The sequence below is a fragment of the Primulina tabacum genome, chromosome 15, assembly GCF_025594145.1.
Source record: "Primulina tabacum isolate GXHZ01 chromosome 15, ASM2559414v2, whole genome shotgun sequence".
Lineage (NCBI taxonomy): Eukaryota > Viridiplantae > Streptophyta > Magnoliopsida > Lamiales > Gesneriaceae > Primulina > Primulina tabacum.
In genome coordinates, this window is record NC_134564.1 from 31745371 (window position 1) to 31761483 (window position 16113).

The 16113-nt window shown below is 35.8% G+C and overlaps 2 protein-coding genes across 3 annotated transcripts; both read right to left on the reverse strand.

Moving 5' to 3' along the window:
- Positions 1-1109: 1109 nt before the first annotated feature.
- Positions 1110-11074, reverse strand: LOC142527348 (uncharacterized). Of its 2 annotated transcripts, XM_075632121.1 has the most exons (18): positions 10183-11074; positions 9265-9807; positions 9053-9172; positions 8531-8969; positions 6999-8437; positions 6778-6894; positions 6454-6636; positions 6308-6370; positions 5374-5445; positions 5032-5292; positions 4807-4926; positions 4594-4653; positions 3520-3560; positions 3261-3338; positions 3094-3178; positions 1998-2404; positions 1817-1854; positions 1110-1557 (listed from the first exon to the last, which is right to left on the reverse strand). In XM_075632121.1, exons 1-16 carry the CDS (start codon positions 10999-11001, stop codon positions 2270-2272), a joined length of 4575 nt encoding a protein of 1524 aa, XP_075488236.1. In that variant the 5' UTR covers positions 11002-11074; the 3' UTR covers positions 1110-1557; positions 1817-1854; positions 1998-2269. The 2 variants fall into 2 exon arrangements, with proteins under 2 accessions (XP_075488236.1, XP_075488235.1); XM_075632120.1 differs by lacking the exon at positions 1817-1854.
- Positions 11075-13306: 2232 nt separating this feature from the next.
- On the reverse strand, positions 13307-14737 carry LOC142527153 (zinc finger protein ZAT9-like). The gene has a single exon (XM_075631878.1). It carries the CDS (start codon positions 14567-14569, stop codon positions 13562-13564), a length of 1008 nt encoding a protein of 335 aa, XP_075487993.1. The 5' UTR covers positions 14570-14737; the 3' UTR covers positions 13307-13561.
- Positions 14738-16113: the final 1376 nt, after the last annotated feature.

Consider the following 16113-nt stretch of genomic DNA (forward strand, 5'->3'; position numbering starts at 1 on the left):
CCGAAAATTTCGATACGGTATCATATGTTCGGTATACCGATTTTTTCGGTAAGTTCGATATTTTTTCGGTACGATTTTTCGGTATTTCGGTATTTCTTCCCACCCCCTATTGAAACGTGTACAGATTTTTCCTTTGTTCTCTAACCCTAGTTAAAACATGGTAACGAATAAAAAAATGGCTAGAGTAGTTCTCTTGTAAGACAGTCATACTTATATGTGAAACGGGTCAATCCTATCGATATTCACAATAAAAAATAATACTTTTAGCATAAAAAGTAATATTTTTCATGGATGATCCAAATAAAATATATATCTCACAAAATACGATCCATGAGACCGTCTCACACAATTTTTTGTCAAATGACTATAGTTGGATTAATAAGTTGACGTGGCACTATGCAAAATTATACATTTATCTTTGTTTTTTACTAAACTTAATTGAATAGGCCTTTTGTGAGACGGTCTCACGAATTTTTATCTGTGAGACGGGTCAACCCTACCGATATTCGCAATAAAATGTAATATTTTTTCATGGATGACCCAAATAAGATATCCGTCTCACAAAATACGACCCGTGAGACCATCTCACACAATATATTAAAATAAGGGACAATTGAAATTTCATTTATGTTACCAATCCAAATATTTCTTTTATGATAAGAAATCTTATAATAGAATTTATATACTTATTTCATTTTAAATTTGATTTCATTTGTAACATATTCTATTTGAGTATACCAATCATGATATCACACAATACCGCGGTGACTAAAATCAACTCCGAATTTTAAAATGAAAAGAAACAAGTTGAAAACAAAAACATTTAATATGTTATGGAAGAAGAATACTTTATTCGACTATTTCAGGGTCCCACACCTTCAATAAAGCTGACGGATACAGCCGTATATATTTAATTATTTATATTCCTAAAAGAAAGTATTATTTAACTAAATAATTTAAAAGTAGTGAAGAAAAAATTTATATAAAACAAATAACTTCATGTTCAAGTCTAGGATTATTCACACCCTTTCAACTTAAAATCTGTGTATCAAATCATAGGTGATGTTTATCATTAAGTCCACTATTTACCGAAGGAGCGATCCCGGGAAGGAATGCAGTTGACTTTGAGATAGTCATGCCGAGTCAACCTAGGAAGCTTCGGCTAAAAACATGTGTACATAGAGAGCTGGTACCAGGATGAAACTTCCGTTTCAGAAAAAAGGAGGAAAAAAAGGAAAGTAGCAGCGACCATCTTTGCCTTCCTGTCTTGCTGCTCTTAAAGCTAGTCTCTGACAATGCGGGCTTGTTTCAAGTCAGAATGGTCATAAGCTTCAGATAGCTCATTCCCTTCACAACGGGCTAGTTTTATTACCCGAAATGACTACGACGGATTCATATCCAGTCCCTTACAGTGGAAGAACAACTGACAGGAAATTAGGGCAATCGAATGAATCATCCACCTCAACAAATAGTCAAATACCTATGTCACCGTTGCACGACCACAAAAAAGCAGGAGCAAACATTGACTGACAAACTTTTCCAGAGGATCGAGAAAATCTGAAACAAAAAACATAACAAGATGCTACATATAAAATGGATACAGCAAATGATTGCAATAAATTCAGATAACTAACATAGTATTGATTGCGTATGATTCTATCCCGAAATGAAAGTTTATGAAAAGATATTTACACGTTTCGACTTCAGCACTCAAAGGTCGGACTAAGTTCTATAAGCAACAAGAAGATGAATATTAACAGGAAGGCAGAAAGGCAAATTCTATGTTAGTTGCCTTGTGCAAAAGGTGATCCCTTACTTTTATCCAGCATTGTTGTGGTTGCGAACGTGTTTCATCTACGAGTTAATTAAAGATAAAAATGCCAATTAATATCTAAAAAATCTTAAGAATTGCTTGTCAAATAGAATCACCAGCTAATATTATCATTCACTAACATAAAAAAATAAGAAGAAGAAGAAAGAAACATGCCAGCTCGAACCTCTTAATGGAAGGAAACTGTATTTCACCAGCTGGAACCGGAAGCATCCCCTCATGGGGCACTGTGAGTCAGAGAGTTGTTCCATCTTCTAGAGATGATTGTTCTGGATATGAAACTTCGGGGATTAATATTCCAATTTCAGAATATCCGGAAGTTCGGGTGACTAAAATGGTTGGTGATCAATGGCGAAGGCTGTCAGGGTGGATTGGTTGGAGATGAACAAGAATTCGAAGGCTTCTGAAAATATTTTGCTCAGGGTGATTCCACAGCTATCAGGAACCGGCCAAATTTCCGATGCTCGGAATGATCTTCGGAAGTAGTTTCAATATAAGTTTGGCATTTGAGTCATCATTTCTAGGAAGACATGCGAGCTCATTCTCAAGCATTGTATAAGCATCCGCAAATGCCTGCATAAAGCAATTATATTTGGATATAAGTACTCAAATGTTAAAAGAACAAGGTAATGATGCTGACACCCTATCTAACTCAGCACATCATCGGATGTATTTTGTGGAAGAATTAGTTCCTCGAGCAGGTATTCTTTTTTTTTGATAGTAAACAACCTCGAGCAGGTATTCTTGCTCTTCTGAATCTAGATAGGAACGTTTTCCCATATTTTAGGAATTAGATTTGATTTAGTGTTCTTTATAATGTTTTCAAGAGATTTTGATTCAATCCTTCTATCTCGCTCTCAGGTTCATTTTCGTTTTATTTATCGATGGTTTCAAGCAAACTTCCCGCCTAAGCACAAAAATGTGTCAGAAAAAATAAAAACCTGTCCCTAATCCATTTCGATATTCATCAGACACTACACGCAGAGCAAAAAAAAGTAGAAGCAAAAATTAAATTCTGGACACACCTAAGTGTTCAGAGATTCACCTTGACATTAACCGAAAGTAATTGATAATTAAAGATCGATAAAAGCTGGAAATGACGAAGAGGTCTTAGGTTGAATAGGTGCTATATGTTCTCTAATTTTATATTTGACAAGAAGTAAAGAAATCCCCTTGTTGGAAGGAAAACTCAGTGATATTTTTTCTTCAAATGTAAAAATATCAAGCCAGTAGGAATACACAAATTAAGAATAAAGGCTGACCTTGATACACTGATGTATGCGGAAGCAATTCCGCCCGACATTATCGGTTAGAAGAAGAGGATCATCAATGTAAAGTGGATCGATGCTGCAAATGTAGATAATAAATTATAAAAAGAAAATAAAACCGTTAATTTCATTACAGAAAATCAACCAAACTTTGGCTTCACCTGCACCCACGTTCCCTGTTTAAATATACCCCACTTCCTCGTACTGAAACACACATTTGACGTGGGTCAAACACATTCCTGAAGCAAAGAGGTTCAAATCATAGCCAAGGCAAGGCATTTTCATTATAGGAAATTAGGGGATACTGAAAACTACGGAAAACGTGAAGGAACATAAAAGCATGCTAGCTGGTTGGTCTATGGAAACATGATATAATGCAAAATTGTTAATTATGTTACTTTCTGAGAAGGTTTTACTTACCCAAAGAAGTAGAGAAAATCCATCAGAAGGCTTCCATAATTCTACAGACAACATGTTAAATAACATGAAACAAAGCAGGAGCCAAATACATCCATTAAACAGTAAGGTAAGATTTAAACTAGCTCAAACTTGAACCATGGTTTCTGTTAACCCTAAAGAATGACAAGACGAGAGCTAGTAAGACAGTAGACATGGATAATATCATAGAGAAAATAAGATGATAATGTCACATGACACAACTATATGCGCATACTTTTGTTAGACCATATGTAACATTGTCAAAGCATGGGGGAGAAAAGAAAAGATAGCTTGGCGATGTGAAGTAGACATCAAAATAACCCATAAAGCACACGACAATCCAAGAACAGAAGTAACACTGAGCCCAACATCCCCAAAAAATGCCTAAATACATGGGAAAATAACATGGCTGCCAAAAAACCTCACATTCAGACTCCTTTTTGCTTGGGAATGAAATTATGCTCCCCCCCTTTTTCCGCCTGACTTTTTGGTCTTAAAAATTAAGATCCAAAATCGTTATAGAAGTATTAGCTAAGTGAAAATCAGAGATATGAGATGCTTCTATTTTTTTAACTGAATAATAAAACGCCTTCTTCTATTTCTCATTTCTCCTTTTCTAATTGCTACGTGGGCTGTAGTGAGCATACACTCGGAGTAAAGAAATTAAATATCTTTCCAAGAAACTGAGAATTGCATAATAAAAAATATTTTTTTTATATGTAATGTGCCATTTAATCTCACATTTCAACAAATACATCATGAAAGATCTTGCTGCCAGCACTGGAAAGAACCGTTTTCACTTTTAAGTTTTACCTTCAAGTTCAAAGGATATAAGTACAACACACAATTTTCATAATATTCAATAGTTGGATTCTTTGATTAATTATGGAGATGAGATCATCCTCCATGCTCTGGCTGAGCTTATGGCTCTATGCTAAACTTTTATGTGGTAGTATCAAGCCAATACAGCGTAAACGAGAAAAAGTACAGGCTGATACACACTTGAGAAATAATATGCAAGAAAGAGGAGTCAGCATAACTGGCAACTAAGCATACTTGATTAATAGGCCGGCCTTGATGATGTTCATGCTGCAGAAAACGTGTGATTAATAATACCTGTCAAACAGAAACACAGTCCTCGATACGAATGAGAAAGTAAAACAGATTCCAGGTTAATTCCACTCCAAAACCAACAAAGTACTGAATATTCAAAAGATTATAAATAATAAAGCAACAATGATAGCAGCCTCCTATCGGAGAAGAACTAACCAGGCAATATGAACTCAAACCACCGGAATAAGATTGGTCCAGGCTACGATCAGCCAAGAACTGTTTCAGCACCAAAGTAAGAGGTGTGACAGCAGGAAACCGATCCGCCAGATCTTTAACCTAGATGGAGAACTCACAACATCAGAAGAGATTATCAATTGTCATCTATGAAGCTTGTGTGAACGTGTTGAAAGGCCACTCAAAGGGAAAGATTTGACTGACTACCAGTCCAGTTGTCTGAAGTCCAGTGTGTGTGGGAGACTTGAAACTAATGTCAAGACGAACGGATTTGGCACCACAATCAATACCATTTCTCGTGCTACACCACTTCAGTGAAGTAGAGCTCTCAGAATCAGCTGTATTCGTCTGAAAAAGTTTTTCTTCTTCAGAAGCTGCACAATGGGCTTCTCGTGGCATTTGAGCATTTGACATAGCAGAAGAAGTCAGATCACAAGGAACTTCTACCACAAGCATGATGATAGGTATCTGAAATAATAGAAGTTGTTACAGAAAAACATTTTAAAGAACTAAATAAACGTGACCAACAATATAAGAAGTTGTAATTACAGCAGTATTTTCAACAATCTTGAGAGAATCACTTTTGACCCATTCCTGGTTTGCAAGATATCTAGCAGCATGCTGCAGGGGTAAAAACACAAGTCAACAAACTCGAAAAGGTAGATTCGTACAAAGTTGGAAATGCTGGACTACACTAGTATATAAACATATTCAAATTTATTTTTGCTTTTATATGAGGTGAATTGGGAGGAAAATCAATTTATTAAAGAAACAGTGCAACACAAAGCAAAAACCATGAGGTATCTGGAAGAATAACTGAGGAAAAAATTGGTCCACTAGTGAAAAAAAAAAGGAATTGACAGCAACCACAGCCCACCAAAAAAGAGGATTGCAACTTAAAAAAATAATAAGGAAAAAGAGTAGATCAATTACGGACTTTCTCCTCTTTTCACTTGCTAACGGAAGTACCAAAAAAAGAAAATCAAATATTTTATATGACAAACAAAGAGTCAAATCGACTTAGAAGCTTACGAATCTTCCACTTTTCTTTATCGTTTCTCAACATTATTGTCCACCGATGCAGCCGCTTTTTAATTCTCATTTTCTTCGTTTTTCGGTTTAAAATAATAATTTATTTAACCAAGAAAACTTACAGCTTAAGTTTGCAAAACAAGAAAGGTCGTGCCATGCAGAAAATGAGTTTGAAAGTGGTAACTACAGTGACTAAAACTATCTAAGTATAATAGATCATGCTTAACCCATGGGCACCGCTTTTCACTTCAAGTTCATGACATAATTTGTTTGAAATCACAGACAATAAATGGAACAGTCGACTAAAATTGGACCTAGACGTTGGTATTGTGTGCATAAACATCTAATAGACTGGATTCAGTGCTCTTAGACTACTTGCCTCAACCATTCAACTATCCACTTGGCGTGAAGAAAAATTAAGTGAGATCCCTACATGAGGAATCCGGACTACCTGAAGGCAAGTTTCTTTGATGCCATTTCGTCCTTCTAAAATCCCAGCCTCTTTAATAGGTTCCTGAAAAGTGACCACATTTTAGTTCTCATTTCTTTAGTTTTCGTTACAAAACATAAAGAAACCATCTAAATTAACTTTCTCACCAAATTCCGCACAGGGGGGAGACAAACCACAAGGTCCACATCACTAGATGGCAGAGACAAACCAGTTGCATTAGAACCAAAAATATTAGTCCTAGAGCGTGGCCACAACACTTGAAGAGACCGTGCAACACGCTTAACAGCCCAACTAATGTAAGGCTTCCTAATTAAATTCTCTGTAGCAACCTTACGAATCGCAACATAAAAAAGTTTGTCAGTAACTTGAAAATAACAGCTCAATTCAAATCATAGAGAGATGAATTAGACTTAATCATCAATCACTTAAATTTCAAATAAGTAGAAGTTCCTCATCTATCCTTTTTACACCTGCTTGCAGAAAGAGTTGATCTCATTGTGGAGAATGTCATGAATCAGTGTCAGAGATGCCTCGTGAGTGGAACAGTTCAGTGATGTAGCTGGTTGCAAAGGAAATGTACAATCTGGCTGAGTAATTAAAGAGTCAAGGACAAAGTAGAAAGTCAACAAACATGGCGAATATAAGCTCACAGATTCAGTAGAAGAAAATATGACACAAGAATAATGCTCACGTGTTCCTGATCAAGAGCTAGCTGTGAAATTGCAATAAGGTGGTCCTGAAGCAGTGTTCCTGCCAAAGGCTGAGTCAATTGACGAGCTGAAATGTTTTTGTTTCTCCAAGAAGGCCAAACTACTTCACTCCCATGCATGGGTACGCTAGCTTCTTCAAAATTGACTCCATCATGGAACCAGCCTTTGACACCCCAGTGTCTTGGGCTTGAGCTACCAGATCGAACGGTAGGAAAACCTCTGTGTTTTCCAGAATCGCCAACAGGAGAGGGCGGAGGTGGGCGAGGAGCACGAGGAGCACAGAGGACTACAGGAGAAGGAGGCCTTTTAACCCAAGGTTGTTCCCGAGTATTTGGAGGAACGCAAGGGCTTTTGTGATCAAAAGTACGCTTAAAATCTGCTCTTGATATGTCTCTTGACATATTTGGTATGATTATTGGCCTCAAAATTGGGTAAGGAAGTGAATCCACAGTCTTCACTTCTCCGTCACCCGAAATATTGGACATAGATCCTGACACACTCTCCTCTGCAGCATCAGTCATTGTTGAGGAAGAATGCAGCATCTTGCCACTAATTTCACTTCCAGGTATAACAAAACCTAGAGCCCCTGAACCCAAAGAATCAAAAGGGGAGCAAAAGGAAGCAGCAGATGGAGAGGTCAAACCATTCGTACTATAAGAGGAGGAGAAAGCCACCATATCATCGACAGCGCTGTTCATATCTGCTTCCCGCCACGCCCAAGAGCTATCATCTGAACAAAGAGAGGGAGGACGAGAGAAACTGGTTGCTGGATGATCCGAGGGGTTCCAATACATCACACCTCCACCAAAATACTGATTATAATCCATCGCAGAGATGGCATGTGCCTCTAATTCTTCCTCAGACATCCAGTGTTTATCGTGCTCCTCCACCATTTCCTGTGAATTTGTAACATCAATAAAGTCCATCAGTTCACCAGAAAGGGTCCTTTCATCCTCAGAAGTTGTTGCACCGCACTGTACATTTTGAGCAGCAAAGCCTCGCTGAAAAGTAGACTGCCTCCGTAGAATGAATTCAGAATCATAATTGCAAGTAACTGATGAAACTAGTCTATTAACACCACGCACCGAAGGGGGCCATTCTGAACTCATTGGCAAAGGTCTAGACATAATCCCACTATAAGCATTGTCCATGGGAGAATTTCTCACTTGTAAAGTTGGTATAAAAGATCGGTGAAAATGATTTTGCCAATTGTGACCAACATCAAGATGTAATCTGTCGTTGGCAGCAGGAAGATGAGTATTGGCATAATGATGAATGGGGGCTACATTAGGCCATTCGTAAGAAATGTATGCTGGTGAACTTAAGGCCCCAACTCGAAGTACACTTAAAGTTCTTTGCTCCTGAAAAACACTAGGTTTTCCTTCTGGTTCGCCACCTTTCATTTGTTTTCCTATATTACCTGTCTTCAAGAAATTTTCATTAGAATTTATCACTTCCATGATGATGAATAACACCAATGACCAATAGTCATCAAGCTCTAACACAGGCTTACCAGGTGTTGTGCAATAGGTCAAATCACATTTCAAAGAACGATCTGAAGAAGTTTTAGCACCACTTTGGCCTGGGTTGGATGAGCCTCGACGGCTCTTTGAGCCGATTTTACCACTTAAACCAACAGAATAGTCACTGTTGACTTGTGACATAATAGTTGTACTTGCAGAACTACATGCATTTGAATTTGCATCAAGCCTGTCATTCCCAACCATAGTACTGTCTGACAAAGACTCAAAAGTTGATCCTCTAGATGTATAACTAGACATGGAGGACCCATAATGAGAACTAGTAGAGGTCACGGAAACTCCAGTGATTCTTGATTGACTATCACCAATATCTGCACCATTGGACCTAGAGCTTTTAAGCTTTTTTCTCTCTTTCCTATTCTTCCTAGAAGCACTTCTTATTTTTTCGTTAGTTACTCCGTTAACAGGCTCCTGGAGATAGTCAATAAGTTAGTAACCATTCAATATCACTTATTGGCTGTCATTAACTACGTGAAAGAAAAGACAAGGACAACCATAATATCATCAGATAAGATATTCCCTTGAGTAAGATCCATTTCCCGATCTTTAAAATCAAACTTACTGGACTGTCTACCATCTTTACCGCTGCTACAAGATAATCCACATTCTTTACCCTGTAACATGAACCAAATTAGAAAAGATTTTTCAAAACAAAACTTATGTTCAAAAGAATATCTAAAATGGTTGTGGGGGAACAAATACGAACCTCGGTAGGCTCAATTGGCTTTGAGCCATCTTGACAAGGTCTTGGAACACCATTTACCTTTTTGTTGCGGTTCTTCCCTTTTTTCTTGTGGTTTCCAGTGACATGTTTCTTGTTAAGTTTCTCTCTTGGAGAGTTTGTGAGTTCCTCCCCCAATAACTCAATTTTTGCGGAATCAAGTGAAATAACCATGAGTAACTCTCGCAATTTTCTTAGTATACCATCTGAAATACTATTTACATTGTCCAAAGAGCTGAAAAAAAGTCCCTCTTTGCCATATTCTCCATGCCTAGATTCTAATAACATAGCAGAAATAACCTGAATAATACACAAACTCTTTAATTTACAATCTAGAAGAGATTGATTTCTAGATCCTTGTGCACGGTTGGTGTTCCGTTTAACTTCCAAATCTGTGCCCTTGAAGGTTGGGAAGTCTCGCCTACCCAGCCTAGCAGAATTGCATCTTATTGGCTGCTTACCAGGATAATCACAGCACCACGTTTTATCATCCCAGATACAATCTTTGTCCTTTATTACATCAACAACCTGAGATTTACAACAATACATATCAGCGCACCCAAAAAGCCAAAAATTACAAGACAATGAAATGCATAAACAAAGCAAGCATCTAAGACAGATTTCCGCATAACCAAACTTTGTTCATGTCACAATTAATTAACCAACAGTTGTCCTACTATATCAACGATATGAAATACATGAAAAACAAAATAATATGTAATGAGCAAGCTGCAAGCTACCACCAAACTATTTCCAATTAGCTCCACGACAAAGCTATTAAATGGTAGCCTGAATATTATTACCCAATGCAGGTTTCATCGCCCTGCGCTCCACTTATTCACCACATTAATCATAGAAACAAGACAAAAACACACGATTCAAAAAGAATTTCATGACAAATACCAGTGACTTTGCGGCTTTTCCCAAGTAAGCACAAAACACTTTCTTTTTCACTGAACAATCCAGCTTCTCCCACCAATCAACACACCTTTTCTTCCTCCAAAACAAATTTGCCGCCATGCCAGCAGCACTCAATCTTTCCTTCAACCTCAAACCTCGTTTCTTCCCACTGTTACAACTCATCCAAGCCAACCTAAGAGCAACCTCCATTTTATTCACAACAAACTCCTCCAAGCTATAATATCCCTTCCCCTTCAACCACCCCAGCTCCACCCACTCCCCCGCGATTTCCCCCTCCTCCCCACCCCTCAAGAACTCCCCTCCCGCGAGTTCATCCATAATCTGGAAAAACTTACAGCCGTCAGTCACCAAATCCTCACTCACTGTCATCGCATCAATAGGAAGAAACCCAGTAATTTTCTCGTTTCCCGCCCCTTCTCCCGAGCTGAACAGCTCCACAGAACCACGAATCGCGCGTTCAGCGTGATTGAACTCGGAGAATCTCCGCAATAAACCGTCAGATTTCCGGTAACAGAGAGTGGGCAGGGCCGAATCGTCGTTCTGGGGGAGGTCTGGGAGAATGATGAAACGGCCGGAGCCGCTGGATAGAATCTTCTGTCGCATTTGAAGGAGGATTTTGATGAAATTGGGGTCGACGGTTGTCAGGAATGAGCGGCGCTGGTGCACCGAGAGAGAAGAGAACCATCGGAGCACAGCTGACCGTTGATTCGAGTTCGGGTTCTGGTTTGGCTCCGGGATTTGGGAATGGTAAAGAGAAATATGAGCAGTGAGGGAATCGACAAGATTCCGGTTGGAATTCATCGGCGTTCGGAATTTCAGGATTCGGACAAATGGAACAACGTTAGTCTATAACAGCGTCCGTCCTGTGTTGTAAAAATATTTTTTTCGGTGTTTTATGTACATTAATTTTGGTCAATAGAAAAACTTATTACGATTTTTTGTAGAAAAAGTTCATTCATATTATCTAAATATTTCTTTTAAACAAATATAATATCACCAAATCTGATTCAATCGCAACTAATTAATCTCCTAATTCAATATATATATATATATATATATATATATATAGCAATTTCCAATCGGACAACCTTCCCCAGTATAATGAAATTAAAGTTTTTAGTTTTTTTAAATAAAAAAATCTCCACAAAACTCTATCATTTTCTTATTATTGCATCATTATATTGAATAGAGAGTTACGTTAGCAGGAATAGCTTCTATAAAGATAGATAAATAATAATAATTTACAATATAGTCAAATGTCAGTCTTTAGAACATCAACATATATGTCAACTTCTATAAAAATGTGAAAGACTCACATGATATAATGAAAGTAGAATAAAATGATAAACAAATCATGTTGTAATATAAACTAACATCTATAAATATTAGTTAATCAAATAACGAAAATTTGAAATATCATTGAGGAAGAAAATGTATTAAACTTTAAATAATAAAACAAACTTATATGAATATTGAGAAGTAAAATTTTTTATATATTAAATATTATTTTTCTCATAAATTTTATAATATTTTTACTATCTTGTTTATATTTTATGTAGCACGAAAGGTTCGGCTAACCAATTTGATATATGATGCATGAAAAAATAAACTACTAGAGTAGGAGTGACAAAGGATAATATATTTTAATTATCTTGAACAAACATCATGGGAATTTTTTTTAAAAAAAAAAAGGTTTGCAATTGAGCTTTTTTATCGACTTATATTATATAGAAGAGTAGGTCTCTTGTGAGACGGTCTAATGGATCATCTAAGAGACAGGTCAATATTACCGATATTCACAATAAAAAGTAATATTTTTTCATGGATTACCTAAGTAAGATATCCGTCTCACAAAATACGACACGTAAGACCATCTCACACAATTGTCAAATATTTTTGTGGTGGAAATAAGAATTCTCCGGTACTCAAATAGTTAGGTTAATCATTTTTTTAAATACCTGCCAAATTGGTTTCATCGTTTCGGTTTTGATTTTGAATATAAAAAATCGGTTAAACCAAAATTTCATATATATAATTATTATTAGGCTGGAATTTTTGCATTTTTTTATTTTTTTGGTATTAGGCTTTAACTATATCTAAAAAAAAGTATTGAGCTTTAAACAAAAGTCTGATTTTATTATTGTCATGTCATTATAATTATTCAACAACTTATTATTTTATTTATTTTGTTGAGTGTTTGAATTAAATAAAATTAGATGACGAGTTAAAAAAACATAGGTTATTTCGGTTATCGGTTCAGTTTAATAAGTTTTAATGGCTAAAATCTCTCAGTTCGGTCCAAACCGATTGCACACCCCATCTCTTATGAACCATTAAAACAACTTTCTATCTCATGGTTTCCTAGACGTGTCAACTCTCATTGATCACCTTCATAAAATATCTACAAATTGCATGGAGCTGATTCTGGAAGTGGCCACTCGGACCAAACTCATCCACTGTTATCTTGTTGGTAATTAAGAGTTGGAGTGTTTGGGAGGTGACTTGAATAATTGTTTGAAATTAATTTGGAAATCAGTCTATTGTTTGGACAATCACATTGTTGTTGGCTCCAAATCATTTTTAGATGATATGTCTTGTCCAAGAAGGTTAAACGTGCTTTAATTATCAAAGAGAGATGCAAACTTAATTTCATATTGACAAAAACTTGTGTGAGACGGTCTCATGGGTCATATTTTGTGAGACGGATATCTTATTTGGGTCATCCATGAAAAAAAAATATTATTTTTTATGCGAAAAGTATTATTTTTTATTGTGAATATCGGTAGTGTTGACTCGTCTCACAGATTTCACAAAAGACCTACTCATATTTTCACTTGATAAACAAGGATTACCCTTTGCATGTGTTGCAGTCATTTACTATCTACTATTTTATTCACTATTCCTGCATGAGCAGCCGAATACTTCTAAAACCAAGCAACATTTTTTGCTATAAGCCTCCCATTTTTCTGACTTGGGCAAATAAATTAATTCTCAAATTTCAAATCAAACAGTCCTTTAACACAAAATTTAGGCAAAAACATGTTATTGTTATTTAGCGTTCACTTTGCAACTCAAGTAATCAGATTATATCAATGAAAATCCTTGCTTTGTTGTTACGGTAACAAGAACATAATTCTTGGTAAAAAAAAAAAAAATTCAGTTTATATTGGAGGGGGGCCGGAAAATGAAAAGAAACCATTCTTTTTCCTAAACATTGCCCCTGATCCAAGAAGTTAAAGATCACTACTTCACCACTAAAAAACCAATCTCTTATTTTACCCAAAATAAGATTAATCAAAACCATCTAACTCAGTGGGTGTAATTCTGCATCAGAAACAATCGAATGCACGCTTTTACTAATCTAGTCGTCGTCGTTAAATGGGGCTGGGAGATTAAGATCTATATTCAAATTTTTGCCAACTCTTGAATATGGCTTCGTCATTAAAGGGCCAACAGTATTCTTCACAACATGATTTCTTGAAATTCCAAGAAAATGTGTTCTTTTATGGCCTCCAAGTGCCTGCCCAGATTTAAAGACTCTGGGGCAAAAAGGGCACTCGTGTACTTTCTCCTCCAGCACGACTGCCACCTCAGACACCACTGCGGCCTTTGAACCACCACCGGAATTTTCGCTCCTCCCTGTCTCCATCCCGATCTTCTTGTGGCTTGCCCTGTGCCCACCAAGAGCTTGATAGGACCTAAACAATTTATCACATGCTTCACATTTATACTTTCCTCTAACTTTGTTACTCCTTGTAACCTTTTGAAATTCTTCTGAAAAATCATCTTCACTTCTCTTATCTTTTTCTATCTGAATTCGAGCTCGATATTCAAGTTTATGATCCCTTTCCCACTTGTCCTTGGACAGCATGATCAAACAATAAGCAACATCTTCTTCTGATGTTGCGTCTAAAATTGAACTCACTGGTTCATTCTCCACGTATGAAGAACAGTGAATACTAGCATTTTTTCCCTTCTCTTCTTCAAAACACTTCGATTTCTTAACTTGAAAGAAACCCTCCATTTCCATCCTTTCAAAATCACTAGTTCTTGATCTTCCAACCCTCTTGGATCTTCTGCGACTGGGGTACTTCTTCTTCGATGAATCTGTTTCACTTTCTCTATCTTGAAGAACAACAGAACCCACAGCATCAAAAGAGGAATCCTCTTCATAATTTTCATCATCTGATGTTGAAGAATATGTGGAATTTGAATTATGAGAACCATCATGATCCCCTTTCATCTTTGAATCAAAGGGATCCTTTCTCGCTGCATAAAGATTCATCATGTGAGATTTCATGTGCCCGCCTAAAGCTCTTCCATTAATGAAGCTTCTGGAACAAAGTTTGCATCTGTATTTCTCCTCCATCACAAGAAACACAGCGAAAAGTGGAAAAAAAGTATTCAATCTCTTTTTTCCACACGCAGTGAGTGTGTTGAAAATGTTGGAGAATTATTAGAGATTTGAAGTTTTTCACAAGTGAGGGGAAAGTAGAATTAGGAGTAGGTGACAAGCGTTCCCCCTTCCCAGGGAATATATGTGGAAACCTGTAAAATTAGTGTTGTTTACGTTTTTCCCTAAATAAGATTCTTCGTTACATCTCAACTCTCTAAATAAATATTAATAGTAGTAAAATTATATTAATAATTTAATTATTTCTTTAATTATATAAAAAAATAATGGTAAAAAAAACTATATATATACATACATACATATATCTATATCAACGGCAAATTGATTTTAATTAATAAGAAAAAAATTTATTAAAAACGATGCTTGCAGGCATAGACAATACAAATGTATCATGCAAACTTTAAATCTCACGTCCTTAAATTTCCCAAAAATCCTTTGACTCTCGTGTGGATTACATATTTTTCCTCGGAAAGTCAAAAAAGTTGTATTTAGTTTTAATATTTAGTGTTTAGTTTTTTGGTTTATCTGTATACACATGCTTGTTGCATAGATAAAGTTCGTGAATATACAATTCCATAAATGTTTTAAATACACATATTAACATATTTTACAGTATTCAAGGTACTGTCATGAATATCAAGCTGAGTTAAATGTCGAAGGACATGAAAATTAGGAGCCATAATAACTGAACTTAAATGTGATTAACCTCAATTAAAGAAACATATTAATCACTTAAACCGATTTACAAATCTTGTAATTCGGTTACTATTTTACAAAGGACCAGCAATATTTAGTGCATGGGGTTTGGGGATGCCGGCTTTGACTAAAATGCCATTTCCCATTTAATAAATTCTTGCTTAATGGGGGGCATAATAAATGTAGAATTAATTGGAGTTGAACTTTAATAAAATTTTGCATTGATTTTGGTTAATTTTTTGGTTGAAATGTTTGGATTGGAGGTGGGAAACGGGTAGGAACCAAGCCAACTCATTACATTGCAAGGGCCTAATTTCAAAACCATTTCATTTAACTTCTCAAACCCATTATTTTGTAATAAAAAAAATACTTATCAATGTTAATGTATTTACCTACGTTTGAAAGTATAAAATACATTTAAATATGTGCGTCAATTAAGATATTTCATTGAATTTCAATATGGTTTTTTATTTTTCTATAATTTTAAATTTAATTTTTTTATTTTATGATTTATAATCAATTTAGTTGATTTATATTTTAAGTGATCATTATTCAAAATTCATACTTATTGATTTTAATCATTAGTTATATATAATAATATCATGTGTATAACACGGGTGAGATTACTAGTTAATTTATATAAATATATTTTTAATCAAACTATAATCACAGAAGTATGATATATATGTCCTCTTCTTTGACTAAAAACTTTTATATGTCGACAAGTTTTCAGCCTTGTTTCTCAATTTGATTGGAACGTTTTTTCACAATACTATTTTTATAATGTATTTTATTTTTTTATG